Source organism: Rhynchophorus ferrugineus, unplaced genomic scaffold (assembly GCF_030347505.1).
Source record: "Rhynchophorus ferrugineus isolate W39M unplaced genomic scaffold, kcgeb_rfMv2 rfM1, whole genome shotgun sequence".
In the NCBI taxonomy this organism is placed as follows: Eukaryota; Metazoa; Arthropoda; class Insecta; order Coleoptera; family Curculionidae; genus Rhynchophorus; species Rhynchophorus ferrugineus.
The window spans coordinates 76,967,274-76,991,128 of NW_027472580.1; the positions used below are offsets into that span (position 1 = coordinate 76,967,274).

At 31.9% G+C, this 23,855-nt stretch overlaps 1 protein-coding gene across 2 annotated transcripts in view; it reads left to right on the top strand.

Annotated features, from left to right (window-relative positions):
- Nucleotides 1-23,855, top strand: part of Ubx (ultrabithorax) — a 349,089-nt gene that overhangs the window by 242,437 nt on the left and 82,797 nt on the right. For both annotated transcript variants that reach the window (XM_076410239.1, XM_076410231.1), the window contains 2 exons: nt 3,576-3,772; nt 4,302-4,469. In XM_076410239.1, the coding sequence (XP_076266354.1) occupies nt 3,576-3,772; nt 4,302-4,403 (299 nt within the window). In that variant the 3' untranslated portion in view covers nt 4,404-4,469. The remainder of the gene's footprint in view (nt 1-3,575; nt 3,773-4,301; nt 4,470-23,855) is intronic.

The window sequence follows — 23,855 nt, forward strand, 5'->3', positions numbered from 1 at the left end:
ACGTGGCGTATTAAAACAAATGAGACAAAATCTACCCATGCGACATTCACCCTCTGTAGAAGAACATACCAGTAAAATTGAACAATCATGAACTTCCGCAAGTAGACAACGTTAAATATCTGGGAATGCATTTTGATCGACGGTTCACATGGTAAAACATATAGTGACAAAATGCAAACAGCTTGGGCTTAAATTAAACCAAAAGGCCGTAAATCTAAATTATCATTAGATAACAAGGTTTTACTGTTAAGTCAATACTTAGGCCCATCTGGACCCTTGTGGTATTGAACTGTGGGATACTACTAGCAAATTCTAACATAGATATCCTCCAGAGGTTGCAGAATAAAGCGTTGCGAATCATCGTCGATACCCCATATTACGTGTCCAATAAACTGATTCACCGCGATATCCCTTTAGAACCCGTAACGAGTGTGATTCGAAGTACTCCGAAAGACTATTAGTGCATCCCAATACACTCGCCAAACAGTTAAATGTGCGCGATGACAGTGTTGTATGTAGATGAACTGATTAATAGACACATAGAGTGATATTGAATAATCTATAAAATAAGTTAGAATAGTATCTAGAATAAGATTTAGATTATAAACAGTACAGCAGATCACTTACTGAAGTGATGTTCTACATGTCAGGATAGTTATATCATATAACGAAGATCATATAATAATACTCATTGCGCACGGGCAGATTGACGTTCTAAGAGATTAACAAAAAAAGAATTGCAGCGGGCAGACGCTCGGCCAGACCCAGTGAAAATAGAACCTAAAATATTAGTTAATATATTATCTGACAGCTATATCTGGTGGGTTGATTTGGCCGCATTTCGTATTATTGGATTTTACTTATTTGTAGGGCATTTTACAATACATTATCAAATATTTTAGGCCTAAAATTTCTTCCGCTGTAGCTTTAACCGTGCCGAGTTTCTCAGTACGGTTAAATTGTTATCGAGTGTCTCGGAAGGCTCTCGGTGCTTCCGCTTTATCGAAAAAGAGAGGCAAAATTTTCGTTAAGCCGATTATTATATAGAGATTAGATTTGATTTTGAGTTTAATTGAATAGAACTGGGACTTATTATAAGTTGTTAATTTCATTATTTTATTTGTTCTGATATTTATTAGCCAATCGGTTAAATTGTGCAATTTAATCAATCAGCCTTCTTCAATCAAGTCTTCTGTTTTATTCGGTATCGCGTTCAATTATAGCCGTATATCGTTGATTGTTTTAAAATATCGAACTGGTACTGATAATTTACCGCGTCGATAAATAAGTGGCCATTTTTTTTCGGTATCTGACCGGTAACGCTGTACGATCCCTCACGATATCAGATACGTATATTTTGTTTTCGCTCCGGAAAGACGAAGAATAAGAACAAGAAGAGAGGAGTATAACTCACCGCGGAGGCAACATAAAACATATCTTTTGTTCTTCTTCGTTTTTTTTCTCTGTTCCTACTCCCCGATTCCTCTTCTTTTATTAACGGGCCGCGGTGTCAGTTCAATAGCGCCCCGCGAGAGACCACACATTGCGATAACAATTAACAGGAATTTCATATCGATCGGATGGACGGAACGGCATTGGCATAGGCGTCCGAAATTTCGACCTCTCTCTTTTTTTCATCATCAATATTCAAGATTCGTTCTTGCCCATTTTTATGTTAACCATTCGTTTTATGAAGTAATTTTCTCGTTCAAACTTCTGGCAGAATTTATCACTTTGTAATCACTAGAAATTAAGTTCCGATATAATATATATATATATATATATATATATATATATATATATATATATATATATATAGTAGAATATATATAGAAAATATAATATATTAATATATATTATATTTTCTTAATTCAGAATAAGGATACTTTTTATATACAATATTTTTTTTGCAATAATTACCTACGCCACTGAAACAATCTGTAAGAAGATACAAAGACCAAATACGAAGAAAAAATACTTAAGAGAGAAACCAAAGAAAAAATAACGACAGAAATTGAAAGGGCCAACTATTTAATAGCCGATTGAATCTGCCTAATTATTATTTTCGTACGTGTTATGAAACACCCATTTAATCTCTGACACGTCTATGGTTATGGTGGTATAATTTAAATCCTCAACTGCAACGTGAGTATTTTGCGATATGATAAAGTATTGTCCGTAGCAAATGAACACAGTTTAAAACGTGTTATTAACATCGGTGCTCTTTGGTTTCGATTTTCTTTTGTTTATGCGGAAAATTTATTTAAGGAAATACGTGCACAGCCTACTGTTGTTTTTATCTATTTTATTAATACCACAGAAGAATTGTTATCTTAATAATTCTTCTGTGGTATAGTATAGTATAGTATTGAGCTGCGGTTTGAATGCGTATTGAACAGCCTCATTGTATTACAACTTTCTTCTTTTTGAACTGCAATATTTTAGTTGATGCACCTGATTTTTTTACTTATCGTGAAATGTTTTCTCCTTTTATTTAACTTTAATTTTCATTAAACTTTCCTTTAATATGTCATATTTATACTGTAATATTTATCTATATGGACTTATTTTTCCTACAAAACCTTGCAAATGGATTTTTGCAGTTTTTTAATATTACGTAACGATTTAAATGCGTATTGAACAGCCTCATTGTATTACAACTTTCTTTTTTTGTCAAGTCTAGTTATATTTATTACATTGCGATAACAATTAATTATTAAATTAATTTATTATTTATCTATATGGACTCCTTTTTCCTACAAAATAAATATATTAATATATTAATAAATTATTTTAAACTTAAATATAGGCTATTATCGCCATCCAAGATACTAGCACAGTATAGAGCATTATTGTGATAGTAGCACTCACTTGGAGCATTACTAAAAAATTGGAATTATTTAGTTGTGGTTGTAATATAATTCTAATATTATAACAAGCAAATTGTATTCAGTTGTGTTCAAAAATAGTGTAAAATTGGTCATAATGATTGAATTATTTTATATAATAACATATCTTAGAGAAAACTATCAATAAAATGGTAAACAGTGGATAGTCTTGACAAGAAACAAAACTTGAATGTAAATAGACCTGTTCATATTAAGATTTGCAGATTGGTTTAAAGATAAATCATATCTGATAGGGGAAAAGGAAGCCCAACATAGTCAACTATTCTATATATTCTCTTCCAGCTTTCTTCTTTAGATTTTCTTGATTTCAGATGGAGACATAGGTCGACAGGTTGTCATTGTTTGCTTGACTATATCACAAAGATTTTAATCTAATACCGTGCTTATAAATGAAATAAAATATAATTGCTTTTATATTGTTAGATAAATCGATATCTACAAATTAATTAAATTTTTTGGGATATATTTCTTCAAATATTTTACAAACGTTTCTTTTGCTTTTTTTAATTTCCACAAGCGTTAACATTTCTTATACCTAGGATTAAAAATAACAATGTTTTACTTGCCTATATGTTATTTGATTTTTAAAAAAGTCTTGGTGGAAAGACATAGGATTATTAGCTACTTTCTTTCTGAAATCTAATAATCATTTTCTTTTGGTTCTAGGAGCAAATGGCCTCCGAAGGCGTGGCAGACAGACGTACACTCGGTACCAGACCCTCGAGTTGGAAAAAGAATTCCACACAAACCACTACCTGACCAGGCGGAGAAGGATAGAGATGGCACACGCTCTTTGTCTGACAGAACGACAAATAAAAATATGGTTCCAAAATAGGCGGATGAAACTGAAAAAGGAAATACAGGTAATGCGTTTTTTTCTTCCTTCACTTTGACCCATTCACGTGCTGTAAACGAACCGCACTACTTACTACCAGTAATGTCTCTTTCCTGATTTAACATGTCTAAATAACTCGGCTAACTGACACTACAGTTATTGGACTCGATCAGCGATACTCCAGAATACCATAACGGGAACATTTATAGAAGTAAATAAATTACAATGATTTTTTTTCTTTTTTTATTTTTCTTTTTGCAATGTTACTATAGACTTGTTAGTGATTATTCTCTAACTAGAAGAAAATATCAGAACACTGCCGAGGCCTGGCGCATTCGCCAAATACCCAACATTCCTCTAGAAATTTTTAATCTCGTTTAATTATTTCTTTAATTAGTTTGGAATGATATAAACAAATAAAATTTTGCATAAATCGAGATTTATTAAAGGATATTTTTGGCAGTAATCAATTTTAGTGTTTATAATTTATATGTTTTAAAATATATTTTTCATTATTTCTTTTATTAACAGTTCTAATGAAATAATTTCTGTTACAGGCTATTAAGGAACTGAACGAGCAGGAAAAACAGGCGCAGGCACAGAAGGCGGCGGCAGCGGCAGCGGCGGCGGCTGCCGCCCAACAAGTGGATCAGAATTAGTTAAATGTTCCCTTTCCCATTTCTAGTGATAATGAAGGGATGCGGCTGAGTTTGTTTACTCAATAGGTGAGTACACTTCAGCCATATCACTAGCTAAACCTACAATAATGTATACTATAATCGAATGTTTTCGTCCATTAATTTATTATTTTTATTACTAATACTAACAATTAATATCAGCAATGAAAGGTATACTTATTAAGTTAAATAACATATTAACTATTTTAAGTTTTGTTTTTGGTCTTTTTTATTATGAAATAATAAACAGTTTAATATATTTCTTTTTTTGTATTTTTTTTTGTATTTTCGAATATTTTCGATTTTATTCCTTTATCTAAATATTTGGCTAATTTTGGGGTATGAGACAATTCGAGAGAGTTTTTAAGTAAGTTGTTTATCACTGGCACTAAGATATTCGAAATATCTGCTAAAATAATATTTTTGTTATTTAATAAAACACATTTAATTTTATATGTTATATGTTTTTATAACTGATGTTTCGTAGACTGTTTGGTTCTTAATTAACGCATTTTTTAATAAGTTCTCGCTCTAAAGCCTAGTTGTTATATTTATTTCACCTTCAAAATGTTATTTCAGCTTATTTAACTTCATTAAACTTTGTTTTTGATGACGAAATATACTGTTGAAGACAAACAATGGTTTGATAAACCTTATAAAGTGTTCACACCAGGGAAGGTAATGATTGATGATACAAGAAAATAATTTGTTTATAGTTGTATAGGACAATTTAGTACAACTGTAGAGAACTCTTTGAAACCCTTAAAATGAAACAGAATGGATTTCTTTCATCGGTATATTACAATTGTTGTAACATGGATCTTGGATCCACTACTATACATCTTAATCAAATATTTCGTCGTCTGAGGGAACAAGATCTAATAAAATCGTCCAAAGAAAGGTGAAATAAATCATCTCTGACATCAAAAACGAATGTGTTACTCTTGAAGGAGAATAGATTGATGAATAAAATTAAATTATTTTAAAAAACTTAGACCGTAGATTTATTGATGATGTGCTATAAATGTAATTACGGGGAATCCAATTATATTAACAAAATGTTAAACAAAACAAAAAAAAACTTATTAAAAATTAAAATTAAACAAAATTAAAAAATAATAAATAGTTTTCTTCAAAATTATTCAGAATGAAGTTTTTGTTAATAATAGAAAATGATCACTTTTAATGACAAGAAATCATACAAATAATTATATGAAGATCTGGTAGAATAGTTATTAGCAAAAGTATTTATATACTAAGCACATGCATTATGTTTAGACAATTTTTTTAAATATGAATATTCTAACATTTGTACACTGTTAGGCCTATCATTAGTTTTAAAGGACTTCTTTTGATTTGAAACTTCATTGTGAAAAATCGGTACAATGTATTCGATTCGCTATTTGTTCCCATCTTTCTGGCAATTTACGAATTCTTTGAGGCTATACAACAATCTAATCATACGTTGGAATAAGTGCAAGGGGACCAGAAGGGGCAAGGTCTGGAGAATACGTCTAGTGGGGTAGCATTCCCATTTTGATGTTTCCAAGTATGTTTTCACCGCTTTTTCAACAAGAAGTCGAGCGTTTTCATGCTGAAGAATAGCATTGTTGTGTCTTTGCTCGTATTTCTGTCGTTTTTTTTTCGCGCAGTGTTAGTCTCAAACGCTTCAATTGTAGTCTATAATGATTCCCATGACCATACAAAAAACATTTCTGATTTTGCCGTTGAAGCAGGAATTCACACATGATCAAACGCACACATTACTCAAGGATCTTGGATCATTCCCATGTTCTTAGAGCGATTGGGGATGTTTTCTTTTGTTCTCCCAACAATTATGCATATTTTTCTTGCGTTTTACATGGATCGTCATCGAGTCCCTCAAATCCTCTTCTTCAATTTTTTTTTTTGGTTACCAAGAACGCTCTTTGTCTTCAGCGTCGAAATCGATGGAGCGTGGTCGCCATAAGCTTCATACATGATTCGATGACCTTCAGCCACCATTTTCTTCAAATTGAAATAAAAAGTAAAATTTCCCGTAAATGCGACTTATTCGGTACATAATCAGACATTTTCAACGTACTGAAATAATGTTTTGTTCACACTTCGATGAAATGAGACATACTGAAAGTGGACCCTGTCAGTGAGGCTTCAACAGGAAGTTGATTAAAAATGTACTGGGTGGCATTTAATATGCAGCAATACCATCCGTTGTCAATCCTTTAAAATTAATTTATAGGCCATATATAATTAAAAGGTACAAACCATACTATTTAATATTGTATTTTTTATGCTAATGTAAAAATTTAGATATTAATATTCTGTTAAGATATTTATAATAAACAGTCATCAAATTGTTGTAGCAGGTCAATTGAAAAGTCCCCGGCCTGAGACATTAATGGCGCCACTAGGATTAAAAAGGAATATTGTGTGTGGATAAAATATTGCTTTTTGAAGGGAAAAAATACAGTTGAAGCAAAAATTTGGCCTGATGCTGAGTTTCCGAACGCTGCCCCAGGAAAAGTTTTTTAAGTTTAGATGTGGTGAAATGAGCACCGAAGACGGTGAACGCAGTGGACGCCCAAAAGAGGTTGTTACTGACGAAAACATTAAAGAAATCCACAAAATGATTTTGAATGACCGTAAATTGAAACTGAACGAAATAGCAGACACTCTAAAGATATTAACCGAACGTGTATATCAAATCATTCACGAATATTTGTGTATGAGAAAGCTCTGTGCAAAGTGGATGCCGCGCGAGCTCACTTATGACCAAAAAGTTGATGATTCGGAGCAGTGTTTGAACATAATCAAGCTTAATAAACCCGAGTTTTTGCGTCGATGTGTGACAATAGATCCATCAATTCATTCCGAAGTCCAATCGACAGTCATCCGAGTGGACAGCACACGATGAACGCGCTCCAAAACACGGCAAAACGTAATAGTCGGCTAGCAAGGTTATGGCGACTGTATTTTGGGATGCGCATGGAATAATTTTCATTGACTACTTCGAAAAAGGAAGGACCATCAATAGCGACTATTACATAGCATTATTGGACCGTTTGAAGAACGAAATCACCAAAAAATGGCCGCATTTGAAGAAAAAAAAAGTGCTGCTTCACCAAGACAATACACCGTGTCAAAAATTCATGAATTGGACTTCGAATTGCTTCCTCATCCATCGTATTCTCCAGATTTGGCCCCCAGCGACTATTTCCTGTTCTCTGACTATTCTCCTGATCCTCCTGTTTCAAATCTTAAAGGAATGCTCGCTGGGAAGAAAATTTCGTCGAACAAAGAGGTGATCAAAAATGGTATCGAAAAGTTTGAGGGCCGCTATAATGTCGAAGGGAATTATGTTGAATAAAAAAACTAACTTTGCCAAAAAATGCGTTTTACTATGGTGGGCCGGGGACTTTTCAATTAACTTAATAACTAATAATTAATATAAAACTATACAAAAATGTGTTCAAATCTTCAAATCATCTTTTCTGTTCTTTTATCGACGCCATATTAAGTTACGCCGGAAAAAAAATGCTAAAAACCACAAAAAATTGTGTTTCGAGATTGGTAATATCGATACGGAATCGGCCCCCGTTTCCTTCGGGCCTTGTTCTGTTCGGTTTTTATCTTTTCCGCGTAAATCAAAACAAAGTAGCGTGTCAAGATCTACTTTAGTTTCCTGTGTTATTCCTTGTGCGGCGATAGGTTTTTTCTTTTTTTTTCCTCTCTCTCTCAAGTGGTTCTTCAACAATTCTAAGTGGCGTATAATTCATGACATACATCTCCATTATATATACGCGTTCCGTATTTAAATTGCATTTTTATTAATTTTGTTCAGTTCCCAGTAGCGCGGCTTGTTTATTTATCAGATATATTTGTTTTGATACTTAATTTTAAAGCGCTTAATTAAAAAATAATTATACATCAGGGTATTATCGTTATTGCTCTCTGAAGAATAAACGCTAATTCTATACAATATCCCGCGAAGCAATTTTTTTTATAATAAAATACTGAATGGTTCTCTAGCTGCTGTGATAGTCATGGGTTCGTATCGTACTGGTTATGGCTCCAAATTTATTTTTGTTCTTTAGACAAAAGTGTAAAATCCGTCACAGCCATCACGCCAATAACCAAGCCATATAAGACTGGTATGGCATTATCTCTAAGTTGGTCTCTTACCAATCTGTAGGCTTAATGTTGTACTTCGCAACGTTAAACAGTAGGTTCAGTTTAGATAAACTCTAATTAGTAAAAACGTTACTAAAATATAACTAAAGATAAAAAAATAAATGTGTTTGGTAAAAATGTATAACTTATAATCTATTAATCCGAATAAATTATAATTAGAAAGAGTTTCAGTTCTAAAAATAGTTTCTGTTCTGCCTTTTGTTTCAATGATGTGTTATATACTATTAATAATTATTATCTATATTGCCGCCTATAGTACTTTAATCTGATTTCAATAGTTGGGAAGCAAAACGTTATCCTGACTCAATTAAATTATCTAGAATATCTCCTTCTATTTGAATTGAATTGATTCTATTATTGGTTAAAATTTAATATCAAAATTGCTTTTTTTCTCTCTGAAGGAATATATTTTCTTTTTCTTAGATCTAATGAATCTTACTTTTGAACTAACATTAAATTATCATTATGTGATACTTGTAAACAAGTTACTTTGTTACTGTGTTAAAGTGTGGTTAGATATATATATATATTTTAATATATTTAACTATGGCTTTACAACTTAGGCTGTACTGGGCCTAAAGTTTAACGTGGGCTCCGAACCACGGTCCTCAGCATTAAGCCTACCGACTGGCGAGTGACCAACTTTAGAAATCATCCCAGAAGACATCCGGTCTTACCCAGCCTGGTTGCTGGCGTGACTGGGATCATTTTCCTTGTCGGATTTTACACTCTTGCCTAGAACATTCACAAATTTTAAACAGTCACAAACATAAATTTACGACCACGTCCCAGCAGGATTCTAACCCGCGGCTATCGCAACAGTAGGAGGACCGTCCCATCGCCTTTATCACTGCGTCACCAAGCCGGCTTAGTTAGATATATTCATTGTCTATATTTGGCAAAATGTTTTAAAATTTTATGGTGTCATATATTAAAAATATTTATATATACTTAATAGAACTTACACGATTTTTGATTTTGTTTTGCTATAATTAGTAGGTGTAATTAGTTTTATATTTAAATAGTTAGACAATAGTGTCTTAAATAAGTAAATAACTAATAAATATAAGAAACACTGCAAACAGAAAAGTAAAGTTTAAACAATTAAACAATGAAAAAGTGACAATTCGGATAACTAATATTCCAAAACCATAAACCTAAACATATAATTTCTTTAGGAATTTATAAGGAAAAACGCTACATTTAACCCGTATCATGTGACTTCAGTATATATATATATATATATATATATATATATAGCCAGTAAATTGCGAACGTTGAATTGAATTCGAAAGCATCAAAATCATTAATTTTGCATATGATTTGGTTAGTGGTGTGTGGTCCCGTACAACGGAGATAAATCCATCAAATGATCAAAAACATAGAGATTATCAACGTCCACAGAATAAACAGACTTAGAACTGATTTATTTACTACAGGGGGAAATTAAAAGATAGAATTTTTTTATCAAATATTTTTTAAGTACCATTTGTACACTACTAACTACTAAATTAAATACTAATAACATTTGTATAAAACATTTTCAAAATTAACCAAGAAACAATATCTAATATGACTAATAATAACTTTTCTAATTGTATATTGTCATTGTCTTAAATATTATAAACTAAAAAACAACAAATTAAAAAATTAATTTGCAAAATATACTCAAAATTATAACATTTGAGTTATAGTAGTTACAGTGCTACTTGTTACTTAATTTTGATGACGAAACCTCGTTTTCTTTTTTATATATTCTTTTACAGATATGTAATTGGACTTTGCCCATATTATATGTTATGTAGTCATGCAAAATTGTCTATTTTTGCTGTTAACAATCCTATTTATTTTTTCCATTCATCAAAATAAGCGCAACACCTCATTATTATTTTTCTTAATACATTACCTTTGCTCAGGATTGTCTACACAATTATTAGTTTAAAAATATTGCCATTTGTTGACAATATCTGAATGATAATTTTCGTTACATTTGGTTTTATACATGCTTTTGTCCATAAATAAAAAGGCCTAGAGATAGCTTTGCGCACAAATGATTTAAAATAGGTCCCTTGTACCGTTAAATAACATTTACATAATATAACATAATAACAGAATCTTTTTTTTAATTAATTTCTTGGAACATCATCAATCTGCCCGTGGGCAATAAGTATTATACTGTGATTTCGGTTATACAATATAACTCTTCTGGCATGTAGAAGATCTTTTCAGTAAGTGATCTGCTGTACAGATTTATAATCTAAATCTTATTTTTTATTTTATATTATTTTTTATACACGTACATTTTTGTACAATTTTGTTCTATTACTTAACTATCTGAATCGCCTTGGATCAGGGGCTTCGCGGAAAATACTATATTATTACTTTGAAATCAGATGAATTCAGCTTTTTTTAAATAAAATTTAGTGCATTTGAAAAATTAAAGATACCTGTTAGATAACCTTTATGACTTACTTTAAGCAGAAACTGTATCTGAACTGTTTCGAAAGCCAACAGGATAATTAAAACATCATTGAATTTTAAATTGAGGTTTAATTTACCATAAAACACATCGGCTGAGCGATTTATCGCTGTTTAAACGCGCATTATCCGAACAACAGTGAGATAAATTTAAATACGTCATAAACCAATGAGGAACAAGCAATAAAATTTCGAGGTGTTAACAGGGTACTCAATAAAGATTTTCTTTTTATTGACATCGTAAATTCCCAACTTTGCGGTAACTAGTTTTACGAGGCTCATAATCTTGTTTGTATAAACCCCAGCGCCGGAAGAACCACCTTTGCCAAGGAGGGTGTTCTTTTTACGATTCCGGTAAAACATTCGTTGTGGTCGTCGATGATTATTGTTTGATTTTTATGGCGGTTTAATGATCGGTTGAATTCTAAACGGTTTTGTCGGCGAGATTTTTATTAGTTTACCGGCAATTTTATTTCAGTTTTAGTACTCCTTTAGGTCATTTGAATGTGATTAATGAACAATAGAATTTAGGTCATTATAATATTATTTTAAAACGTGTTTGATTGTTTTCTTATTATTCAATATTATTTTAATCGGTTTTAATTTTCTACTGGTTCAATCTTGTACTTATATTTTATTACGGCACTGTTACTAGTCGTTTACTGTTGCTTCAACCTTTGATTTAATGTATTAAAATATATTAAAAATTCAGTATGATCTTTTGACCTAAGTATTCTGGATCCCATATTTGTGGATTTTTCGTTTATATTTACCAATTTAAGTTCGCATAGCATTTAACACTCTATGCTACAATTATGCCATATGTTCATAACCAAACCAGCCATCGTTTTGTCTACATCTAACTTCTATTTCATTTTAATTACTTGACAGTTAATGTATAAAAATTAACCAATCTGTTTTGCCGTAGTGACAAAAAGTTAAGAAAGATTTTCGATTAATTTGTTACAGTTTCTATAACAATATAACCGAACCATTATGTTTTTGGTTTTTTTAGTTATCAACTTCAAGTCAAATTTGTATTTAGAATCTTCTATTTTTTATGCTTATTTTCATGTACCATTTTGCGTTTTGTACCATGTTTCAAATTTGTGATAATTAATAGTATATTCCTTCCACAACGTCCTCACATAGTTGAACGATTTCCAACGATACATTAAATTTTCAAATTAAATCATTAGTAATTATCAAAAGCAAGTTGATTCATATAATTTTTATGTTGTGTTGTTTCTTGAATTTATATTACAGTGTGTAATACATTTTATCAAATATTTGATATGGAGCCAATTTTTGCTTTTCTTTATTTTTCTATATTTAGTATATCGAGACCTACATTAATTAAATTATATATTCAGCATTTAACGAAATATCCAAAATATCTTCGCTAATATTTAACAATAGGTCATCTACTGATTATTTTTATGTGGGTTATTAGACTTAGTGGCGACCTCTAGCGGATAGATCTTAAGAGTATCGAAAAAGACTGTGTTCGAAGACCTGAGAACAGAAAGAATTATATAATTAATTAATTATTATTCTTATATATTAAAGTTTAAGTAATACATTTTTTCTGAAGATTAAATAAATTTGTGAAAATCAAGATTAAAGATTAAACGAATTAAAATATGAAATAATAAAAAGGTATCTTTATTATTTACGTTGGTTTTCGTTTGCATGCTTAAATAATTTGGAAAAAAAAACTTTGTTAGAATGAAACATTTTGTTAGATATACATTAAAGTTCAATAATTTTTGTATAAGTGAGGTTTTCTAATTAAAATAATCTGTTATTTAAATCTGATGTGGTCATAGTTAAATAATAATATTTTTATATATTTTTATTTGCCCATTAAAAGTATATAACATCATGTCAAGTATTTATGAATTGTTAAACCAAAAAGTAAATAAAAGTTCTAAATAACCCAAAGTGTATTTAATAAAACTGAAACTATTAAGTGACGCATTCGCCATTTTGTCATTCCGAATATGCTTGAGTTATCTGCGTAGTCATAAATCATCCATCGCTTTATTTATCGCCATCGGTAGGCCTTGTCGTAATTTTAATATTTATTATTATCGCTATCTATAATTAAACGGTTAGAATAATGCAATAATTACAGTAATATGATCGATATGCATAAGCAGTTCTGAAACACAATGGGTATGGTTATTTTCATTTATTATCCGTGACCAATATTTATATCTTTTCTTGAAATTGATTTGCTAAATGAAGCAATAAATAATCCCGCTAATTGATAAATATCCGTTGTTTGCTTTATATGAAACTTTAGCGGAATTTACAGTCGTAAAAATACTATGATAAAATGCAAAATATTATGTCGCTTTCAGTATAAAATGTTTTGGAATTATTTGGACTACAAATTAATTCGGTTCGTCACTTGTCTTCCTTGTGGAACTTCAATAACTGATTCCGATCAACCTCCCATTATCTGAAAATCATTCGAGCCTAGAACATAGGTATCTAAATATTCAATATGTTACTGTAATTTTTATTCTCTTGGAACCAACATCCTTAAGCTCTTCGTCAAATATTCCGCGTTAGTCTTCATGTTATATGAAATTCTGCACTGACAGGTGCACTGTCACTCGAAATAAGTGATAATCAGGAGGAACAACGTCAAAATCAATAATATTTCAAGACTGTTTAGATAAATGCTCAGTCTGGCGACATGTCGTCAAACAATTTTAACATAATATCTTTGGTCGATCGGCACTAAATTATTTGTATATCTAATAAAACATCTACTGTTTATTTTATCGGAATATAAGTTGTATGTTAATTAGTGTTCTTTTAGAGTAATTACTGTCATTCTAATCTTGTCGAGTGTATTGATATTTTATAATTTCCGTGAACGATCCTTTTCCGACTATTAATTAGACGGGAACTGGGAAATGCACAAAGAGAAAAACCGAACAGGCAGTTCATTAGCATTTATCATTCGTCTCTACGTATTCGTTACGATTGCTTTGGCAATTACATTGGTGGCGAACTATTCCCGGGTGTATTCTATCTAGAATTTTATCGAATTCTAACAACATATCGGACCGTAAATAAGAGTTTAGATTAGTTCTGCCGCTACCCGACCCTTGTTGCCAGATATTTGTATCCGTGCTTTCAACCAGAAAGGTAACTGATGACCATTTACATATTTGGATCGTTACAAAACGTTCACTCTTTTGTCTATAATATTTTTGTTAGGCGTTACTATGTCAGCTGACACTCACAAGCGATCAAAACTAGCGTCGCAAGTTCGAATCCAGCTCTGGGCCTGGATGTTTGTAATTGCTTGGACTGGAATGTAAAATATGACATTAAATAATTATTTTAATTTTATCAGTCAGTAAATTAAATGACATCCATATTGGACAGCGGGGTTTAAGAGTTGTTAAAGACAAATTCTAATACTCCATAGGATGTTAAACGATGGAAATTGGCCCAATTCAGAAATTAGTTCAGAAGTCTTGTTAAGCATTAATATTCCAACAGTTTGTTGTGATTAAAAGCCAAATAGTTTAGCGCTTATATGTTAGATTATTAGATTTTGTAGCGGCACGAGAACTGTGCAGTGATCAAAACTAGAACTGGATAGCATTTCCAACATGTACTATCGTGATTAATGAAATAAATCTATTCTATACTCCATACTACAGAAAATAATTTCAATAAGTAGTTATTATAACAAATTATATTTCAATTATTTTACAGTGAAGTTGGAGGATTTGCTCAGTATGAACTAGTAGTGGAACCAAAAAACTTTGCGTCCAATTGAATTGAAATAATTTTTGTGTAATTTTATATATTATACTTTTCAGGAAATTCCGAAATTGTAGGTACAATTTCAAGAACCGGCAACGTCGCACTGTGCCAATACAAACGGAGTTTTCTGTATTTCAAAGTTTGTTCTCCCGTTCGTAACTCACATTGCAGTAAACTGCGTCGCACGCCGACGGCCTGCTATATATACTACGGACATAACTGCCTATGAAGCTTTATGAGGTTATAGTTCGGCTGCTAACGTCTAGATGGCCTATGCGGTCCCCCTCTGCGACGTTAAATGCCTGTAATTTGATTAGTCGGGGTTTCGTGGACTAGATGGCGCTGGTCGTGTCGGGTCGACAAACTATCTAGAATAATATTTCGGGGATTTTTCCAAGTATCAGTTGTAGTTTTTGTATAGTATTATGATTTTGTCTTATGTAAATGTAAACATTATTTTATTGGTTGTTATAAATTGTCGGGAAGATTTCTTTTCTCTTTACGTGGTATTGAGGTTGAACCCTCGGGGATTCCTACAGGTCCCTAACGGCTGTTTCATAGCCCTTACTCTAATGGTAAATCTTTTAACAAGTGTTTTTCGCACTAGAGGGGACCCCTTATAGTCGATGGTAGTTTAGTTTGGATTGGGTTATCTTCATGTTATTGATTCTCTTTAACTCTTATTAGGTTCTTCTTTAAAAATTACTAGTAGAAGTTTTTTTTAATTTAACTGTGGTATTTTTGTATATGTATTGCTTAAATATTTTAAAAATTATTTAATGTGGTCTCTTAATGTCATTTTTTAAATATTTGTATTGCACTTTTTTGAATATTTTTTTAAAAATATTTTGATTTACTTCCTCATATTTCGGTTCAAGGCCATCTGACACAACCCTTTTTGAATTAGTTCTGAACCTGACCGTTTCAACCATCCCTCGCTTTCAAAATGGCCGCCAGAGGCGATCCTGTCCATCGGCGCTCGTTTATTTCCGTCTTTCTCCGGCCTATCGCCGTCCCTATCGGTCCTCTCATTTCCCGCACGGTTGGACGCAATTGAGTACCTTTTTAAGTTTTAGAAACTATAGTGTCACTTTTATCTGATAGTGAGGCGGGGTAAATTTATAGGTCTTTCTTCTTTTCTGTGTTTGGATCTATTTTTCAAGCTATTCGGGTCCGGGTCGGTTGGGGGGCGAAGAGGGAGGATGGGACGATAGGAGATCCGTTGTTTTGTCACAGGGTTGTACTGGGTTATTTTTTCTAGTATCATTTTTGGAAAAAATCCTTGATTGTTCGTACATTGAACAGTCTAAAGATAATCAAATTAGAAGTATAGTTTCGTACAAAGTATTACTCAAAAATTGACCATACCAAGAACTGATAATCACGCAACATATTTTAAAATGTCCGAGAAAACAGCACGTTTGTTATAGAGGATTATTATAGTCGTGTTTCAAGAAATAATAGAGTTATTATGATTACATAAGTAAAATAATTGATTAAACTTATAAGAATTGCGGCGTTTTGCATGACAAACAATTAATTTTTATCACAAACAATTAATTTACACGATTAATAATATATTATACATACAGCAATGCCTTATTTGATGTTCTTAGCCACAACTTATATTGGCATTCTTTGTTCCAATTATAATTATAACATGATTAACTTTTTTAAACTTTTTGTTGAATAAATAATTGATCCATTAAATAGGCAGGACTCGGTCTTTTTCAGCATTGTAAAAGGCTGAAAATGTCTACCGACGGTTTCAAATACGTTTGTCTTCATTTTTCCTTTCGATGACCTGATGTATAGTTTCTGCTGATTTTGGAATTTTTATTATTTGAAAATGTTATGAAAACCTTATTTACATGTCGGTATATTATTGCACCTTGTACAGTATGATTACGATAGCGGAGTCAGAATGGAAGGAAGGTATTATGATGTGTTAAGAATGCTGGAAGTTCGTTTTATGAACTTTTCGATTGTTGAGTTTGTGAGACCTCGTGTATTTGGTGGTTTTTGACATATTATGGGTTTTTCAGAATCATCCTCAACGTTTTATTTTGGAGCAATTGCATTTTTTTATCTCACTAAGTTGGAAGAATTGAGATCATACTTTTGAACCATATAGAAGAACGGAACATAATAGGGTCTGATGCACCAAAATTTAATTAGGACTGGAGGCATCATAATAGTGGCTTATTATATTTGATTTGATTTGGCCAGATTAGACAGAGATGGAAATGGAGTCTGACATATATAACTTTTTCGATAAGTTAATTGGTTTCAGTAAATGAACGTTAACGATGCATAATTATCGCTTGGTTTTTTTTGTGGATTAATTTGCAGTTTCCAAAATAGTAATCAAACAGATTTTAAACTCAGAGATCAGTCAGAATAAAACTTTTGATTTTAGTTAAGGGGAATATTATTGTAATATTTCAAGAATGGAAAAAACCGTTGATTGTGAAATATCTTAAATTGTCATATATAATCACATTTTAGTTGATTAATAACAATTATGGGGTTTTACTATCAGAATTAATCAATTTACGTAAAACATAAATTAATATTATAATTGTTATATTGTTTTTAGTCACGTCAACCTCTTGGATTGTTTGTGACTGAACCTACAGCTCCGAACCTGCATTAAGCCTACCGACTGGCGAGATACATGAATATTAAACAATCACAAACATTCATTTACGACCATGCCTCATTAGGATTCGAACCCGAGACTATCGCGACAGTAGGAGGATCGTCATGTCGCCTTTACCGCTGCGCCACCAAGCCGACAAAATAAATTAATATTAGTAACATCATACAGAAATACAACAATGTTTCATTTAGTATCATCAATTACAACCTACAACCTATAATTTTTGTTCAATTTGCTTTGTATTACTGATCCAGCTACAGTTTTCTTCTTGATAATTAACATATTGATGAATGCATGTTAAAAAGAGGCAAGTCTTGCTGCCCTCTTATATCTGATACTCTTTGGCAATGCAATTCATTAGGGATTACGTGAACTGCACATGCACAGATTTACTATAGTTAATTTTGGGAAGAATCGCCAATGATGTACCCAATAATATTCCTTGTTCAAGTTTTTAGTAATGCCTTAATATTTTGAAAACTTATTGAATCTATTTTCAAGTGAGCATGATTGTTATAGTTAGATGTTTCTTCATTCTGTACCGCACAGGTCGGCCATTTTCTTCACCCGTCCTCTCCGAATCCGCGTACCTCTCGTGCGCGTCTTCACCGTCTTCGTTCGGGGTTATATAACGCGGTTTATTTTTTTCAGAAGTGCCGCTTGGATGACAGTGACAAGTTCCCGGTAAATACTTATTTATGGGATCTTATAAACTAGCAGGGAGTTGGGCCTCACTGGCCAAGACCTTTTCTAAGTAGGATTTATGACCGAGGGAATGTTTTTTTCATCTCGGACGTCGTTTTTTTCCCTTCTCTTCTTCGCCGCAGCTCCGCTCTCTTCTCTCCTTTCAGTTGGCGGATGATGCGCGTAAAAAATATGGCTCGGCTTTTTGGGACGCCGTGGGTTGTATATTGTTCCGATCGGGTCTGATTTGTTCTCTGGTTTTAATTTATCGTTTCGGTCCGGGACACGGTGGTACTAAGGTACCATCAGGTTTCGTTATTGTTCGCTCCGTGGATCCGATAATTATGGCTTCAATTACAACACCATGGGACATAATCAAGCAGTTGTATTTTAATTATTTCGTTTTAATGGTTTTAAACGGTTCAGTCAAAAGGAAATTTATTAGTTGGTGTTAATTGTTAGTATTGTATTATGATATTGTATTTTTAATAATCCGTATGATGAAAAGGAAATAAATATATATTTTTATGTTATATTTTGTGGAATATTAATTTTTTCCTTGCAGTTTGTTTTGCGAATTCGAGCTTGCAGTTTGTTATTGGCACGTTTGATTATTTCCTGTTTGTTCATTTCTGGGCCTCTTAACTCTTAACTTATAATTCCTTATCGGAACACTGTTGCAAACTGAAACTGTGCTATCATTAACCAAATTAACCTATAATTGATACTGGAAGTCTTTTTGTGGACTCTAGACTAATGGTAACCCTGTTTCTCGATGTATTTCTGGCATGATGGGGCGTTCAGAATGAGATTTTGATAATTATTATATTCACGTGAATATATTGTCTAATTGTTGAATTGTGTTAGTTGGTACTTTTATTGTTCTTTATTATTAAATTAATTTATTATTATTTTATTGCTATTCGACTTGTTACAGTCGAGTAGTGATGTTATTTTAGCGTTTTCATAGTAAAATCTATTGTTTAATTGGAAGAAAATAACAATTATCAGTACATGATAAATTGGTTTTAAATAAGCAAGTATTGAGACGTATATGGACATACGGAATACAATTATAGGGATGTTCCGCGAAAACCAATATAAATATAATACATGTTTTTCAAAACAAAGTCCTGAGAAGTATTATAGGTGCACTGAGATACTACATGAGGGTTTACGTACATATAGACCTTCAGTTATCAAGGAAACTCCAGGTAATGAAGATAATTGCAAGCAGATATGATGACATATTACATTTTCATGTCAATATCGAAGTAATACAACTTTATATAATACCAGAACAGGACACAATCTCAAAGAAATCAAACAACAATTTGATATTGTGTAGTGTAGTGCAGTGAGGTCAATTTAATAGAAAAACAATAGTGTTAATACATAAACATTATAAAACCAGTGATTAAGATAGGACCGATGGATCCTCCTAGATTATACCTAGTTTTAAGTTAATGTAAAGACAAATTGTAGGTTAGTCGGCAACGACTAGTAACAACGTAATAATTATATTTAAAAAAATATTACATACGAATGAGCATTTATTATTTGTCAGCAATGCCTGTTTGATTTTTGTTAGTGAAATTATTTGTAGTAATAATAAAAATAAATTACAATGTAGAAAACTATATATAGAACTATATTTATGTAATATTCGTGCTGTTCTTGTACTATTTTATTTTAGATTTTTAGATATATATATATATATATATATATATATATATATATATATATATATATTATACTTATTATAAACTTGCTATCATGCTGCACAATTTGCAAGGCTTATGGATTAGTAATTAAAGGGGTTTTCATACATTTCCTAAATTGTATTTTCGAGAAATTAATAAACATCCCTCACTCATCTGAGATCCTATCAACAGGTAAATTGCACACAGAACAAAGAACGTCTATATTGTTTAGATGATCTAAAAAATTATAAAAATACAAAAATACTACCAAGTTGATTTTATTCTCATTATTTTTATTATTTTTCGCTCATTAATGTTGGAAAGAGTACAATAGTTTAAAACTCAAGTTAAGAAGTAATTCTAAACCTGACTCTAAACTATATTAAACAGTAATAACAGAGCTCATAAAAACTATTTTTATATTATAATTTTTACTAGGCTTTATATTAACGATATAGTATGTAGTCAATTTATGTATTAATTTTTGAAGAGATTGTATCATGCACGCAGTAGCATCATCAATGAGCATTTCAGGTCTCCCGAACGTATAAACCCATTTAAAATCAATCGCCTTTCGAACAGGGAAAGGTAAAAACGTATGCATCGGTAATAAACGACTGTGGAAGTGGTGGCTGATTTCCATCGGAGTCAGTTGTTGTGAGCAGGGAAAAATCGTAACTAACGACCGATAAAAAGGTGTCATTTCGCTCGGGTAAGATGAGTCGGTGGCGCCCCCCGACAAAGCGTTCGGTACGCCGTTGATGGCGGGACGCGTTATTCGACGTTTACGATCCAGTTTACACATCGTAAAAATCATTTTAACTACCCAGAAGTGTGTTCGCTCTTTTATTACGCATTATTTCTTCATTCATTTTCGTTTGTCGCTTTATGGGTGCGCTCGTCATCGCCGTTTTATGGCTTTTTAAGTGGCCAACCCGTTCCGAACGCTTTGATTGTTTGCACATCTCTTTTTTCCGTCTTTTTTGCGGTTGGTTCGGTCGATGCAAATACCTTTTTACGTTCATCTGTTGAGCGCCTGACAGGACTTACGTTTATATTCATGACATATGTGATCTAGTGGCAGTTTAAATCTTGTTCCATTTTAAATCATTTAGTGGTTCAGGAATCTGCACCTAAGTATTTCTTGTCATCTATCGGATAATGTATAATATACATATATAATAATACCTTTTTATTTACGCGCTTCTCTATTATCACGCACATTTAGCTTATTGGCAAGCATAATATCGTACACTGACACTCTCTCGTCGTACTTAACACTGACATTTTGAATTATACTCTTTATAGGATCTAGAGGGATATCATGCTGCATCAATTCATGTTTTCGTACCGTTGAAGAAATGCTATATTTTATTTTCTAGAAGTTATTCCCATATTTGGATTGATTTATAGGCAATGGACATCAATATCAAACCGAACCAGTAGAATTATTTTAGTCTAAGTTTAACTTACTATCATTGGGTCCTCGTTAGATGCTAAGATTGTCGTGTCGTCTGCCACAGTAGTGGTTTTTGAGGTCGGTATATCAACAATTTACAGAGGCTACAACACTGCACCCAGTACACTGCTCGTGAATCCTAAAGAATTCGGTATGTGAATAAAATTTCAATAGCTGAGTGCGGAAAGAGCTGATGAGGGAGAAGCTTTTTAATTTAATCTGCTGACCAGTGTGCCAATTTCTATCAAAAGCCTGAAATATATTCAAGAATACTATTTGTGTAGAACAATATCTTCCAGCATGTAGGTCTGTATTTATTTCGTTTGGTTTGGTAGGCCATAAAATGAAACACAAAATAATATTTATATTTTCAATTATTGTATTAAGCCCCTTAGGTTACAGATAATAAAATTGTAGGCCGGTAGGAGGTTATATCTTCTATATTTTTTAGGGTTTTAGGATCATTATGATTTGGGCCACTTTCCACATGCTATGGAAGTAATTAATTCCTAATATTTTATCGAATACAAATGTTTTAAATCTGATGTCATTTTCTCGTAGTTTTGTGGAAATTCCTTTGAGTTTTTAGATCAGAAGTACTTTTTATAGAATACGGATAGAATTACATTTTGGTTAACAGCAAAGGTACCGTGGTTGTAAAATAATTTTTCCTTCAATATTATAATTTTAAATCCTCTAATTATCTATAATGGTTCAATTATCTTTTGTTAATGTTGTTTATATATATATATATATATATATATATATATATATATATATATATGTATATATATATATATATATATATATATATATATGTGTGTGTGTATGTGTGTGTTGTGTGTATGTGTGTGTATCTACCAAAATAACCTTAACGTTAAGAAATATGTCTACTGTCTAGTTTGAGTTATGGCCCATGGAGAACACGTGACTGCGCGAGAAAGAGGACGAGACGACAGAAGGGCGGGAGAAAGAAAAAGGGACTGATCAATAAAACATTTCCCCTTATGCGCTCTCAACCCCTCGCCCAACCTCCGCTCCCCTCCCGCGCCGACCCCTCGCCCGGTCCCCGTTCCTCCGCAATAGAAGGAAAATCGTTACCCCGAAGAGTGTAATAAATGGCCGTCTTCTTCGAATATCAGGTTTATCGTTTTAGGTATTTTTTCGGTTAAAAAAATTGTATTTTCATTACTTTTATATTACAACAAATTTAAATTATCAAAACAATATGTGACATAGTCTAAATATATTTCTGAGTGATAATAATTATATCGAGAAACAATGATGCAATAGGAATAATGACTAATGAAGAATGACACAAATAATGACTGATAATAATAATGATTGATATTCTAAAAAATATTTTCAAATTACAAGCATGACTACTAAGATTTTATAGAAATAAAAGCAGGATATTTAAAATTTTGTCATATTAAGTCAAATATAGTAAGTCACTTAAAGTTTCTTAACTATCATTTCCATATTCCAACGTTTGGACTTTTTAGGGCGCTTTTATTTTATTTTGATTTTTTATCTTATATTTCAGAGTTAAATAGGTAGAAATGAAAAGATTCACGACAACATTTCGATGGAATACGATTAAATAACCTAAATTTGTCTAGAATCCATCATCGATGGTGACTGTATTGACTGACTGTAGTTAAAATAATAATTTTTAAAAGATTACTAGAACTCTTATATATTTGAAATGGCTAAAAAATAAAGTAAAATTACTGTCAGTATAGCACGAGAAGCAATTTAGTAAGTGAAGATAATAACCTAATAATAATACAATCGCCAGTTGGGAACTGCGAGAATAGTGTTATTCTAATCGTGTGTCCCAAATATACTGAAAAATGTATGATGGTAATTTGAGCCAATGTATTTGATACGGCTACTAAAAATGTTATTTTTACATTGTATATTTTTTGTGTTGTGGATACAACACAAAACAAGTTATACACGTCTGATGATGGATATTTGTTTTCCGTAAACTTTTAGCAGCTCTGTGTAAGGAAAGCTGAAATTACCTTATCATATTTGAATAAAATGTATAAAGAACATTAAAAATTGTTCATTTGAATAAAACACTTAAAAGCACTTGCAAATGCAATACCTCATAAAGTAATTTACAATATCTGTGTTTAGATATGTTTTAACGTAATAAATTATCATATGAATTATTATCTTTGTCTGGTTTACTTGACTTCAATGACAACATTTGAGTTTATTTGGCCCAACGCATTACTGATGTACAATAAACCAGATATTTGTTGATATATATTGGCTCTTTGTAATCCAACCATGATGGGATTTGATTAACATTGGTTGAAGGCTTGTATTTAATTATCATTCTTTGCATTTTGAGAATATATGGCCCTTCAGTAGTAAACAGCAATGAATCTTCGATTTTATGATGAAGACTTATTAGACAAATATATTTATAAGACACATTAGACATA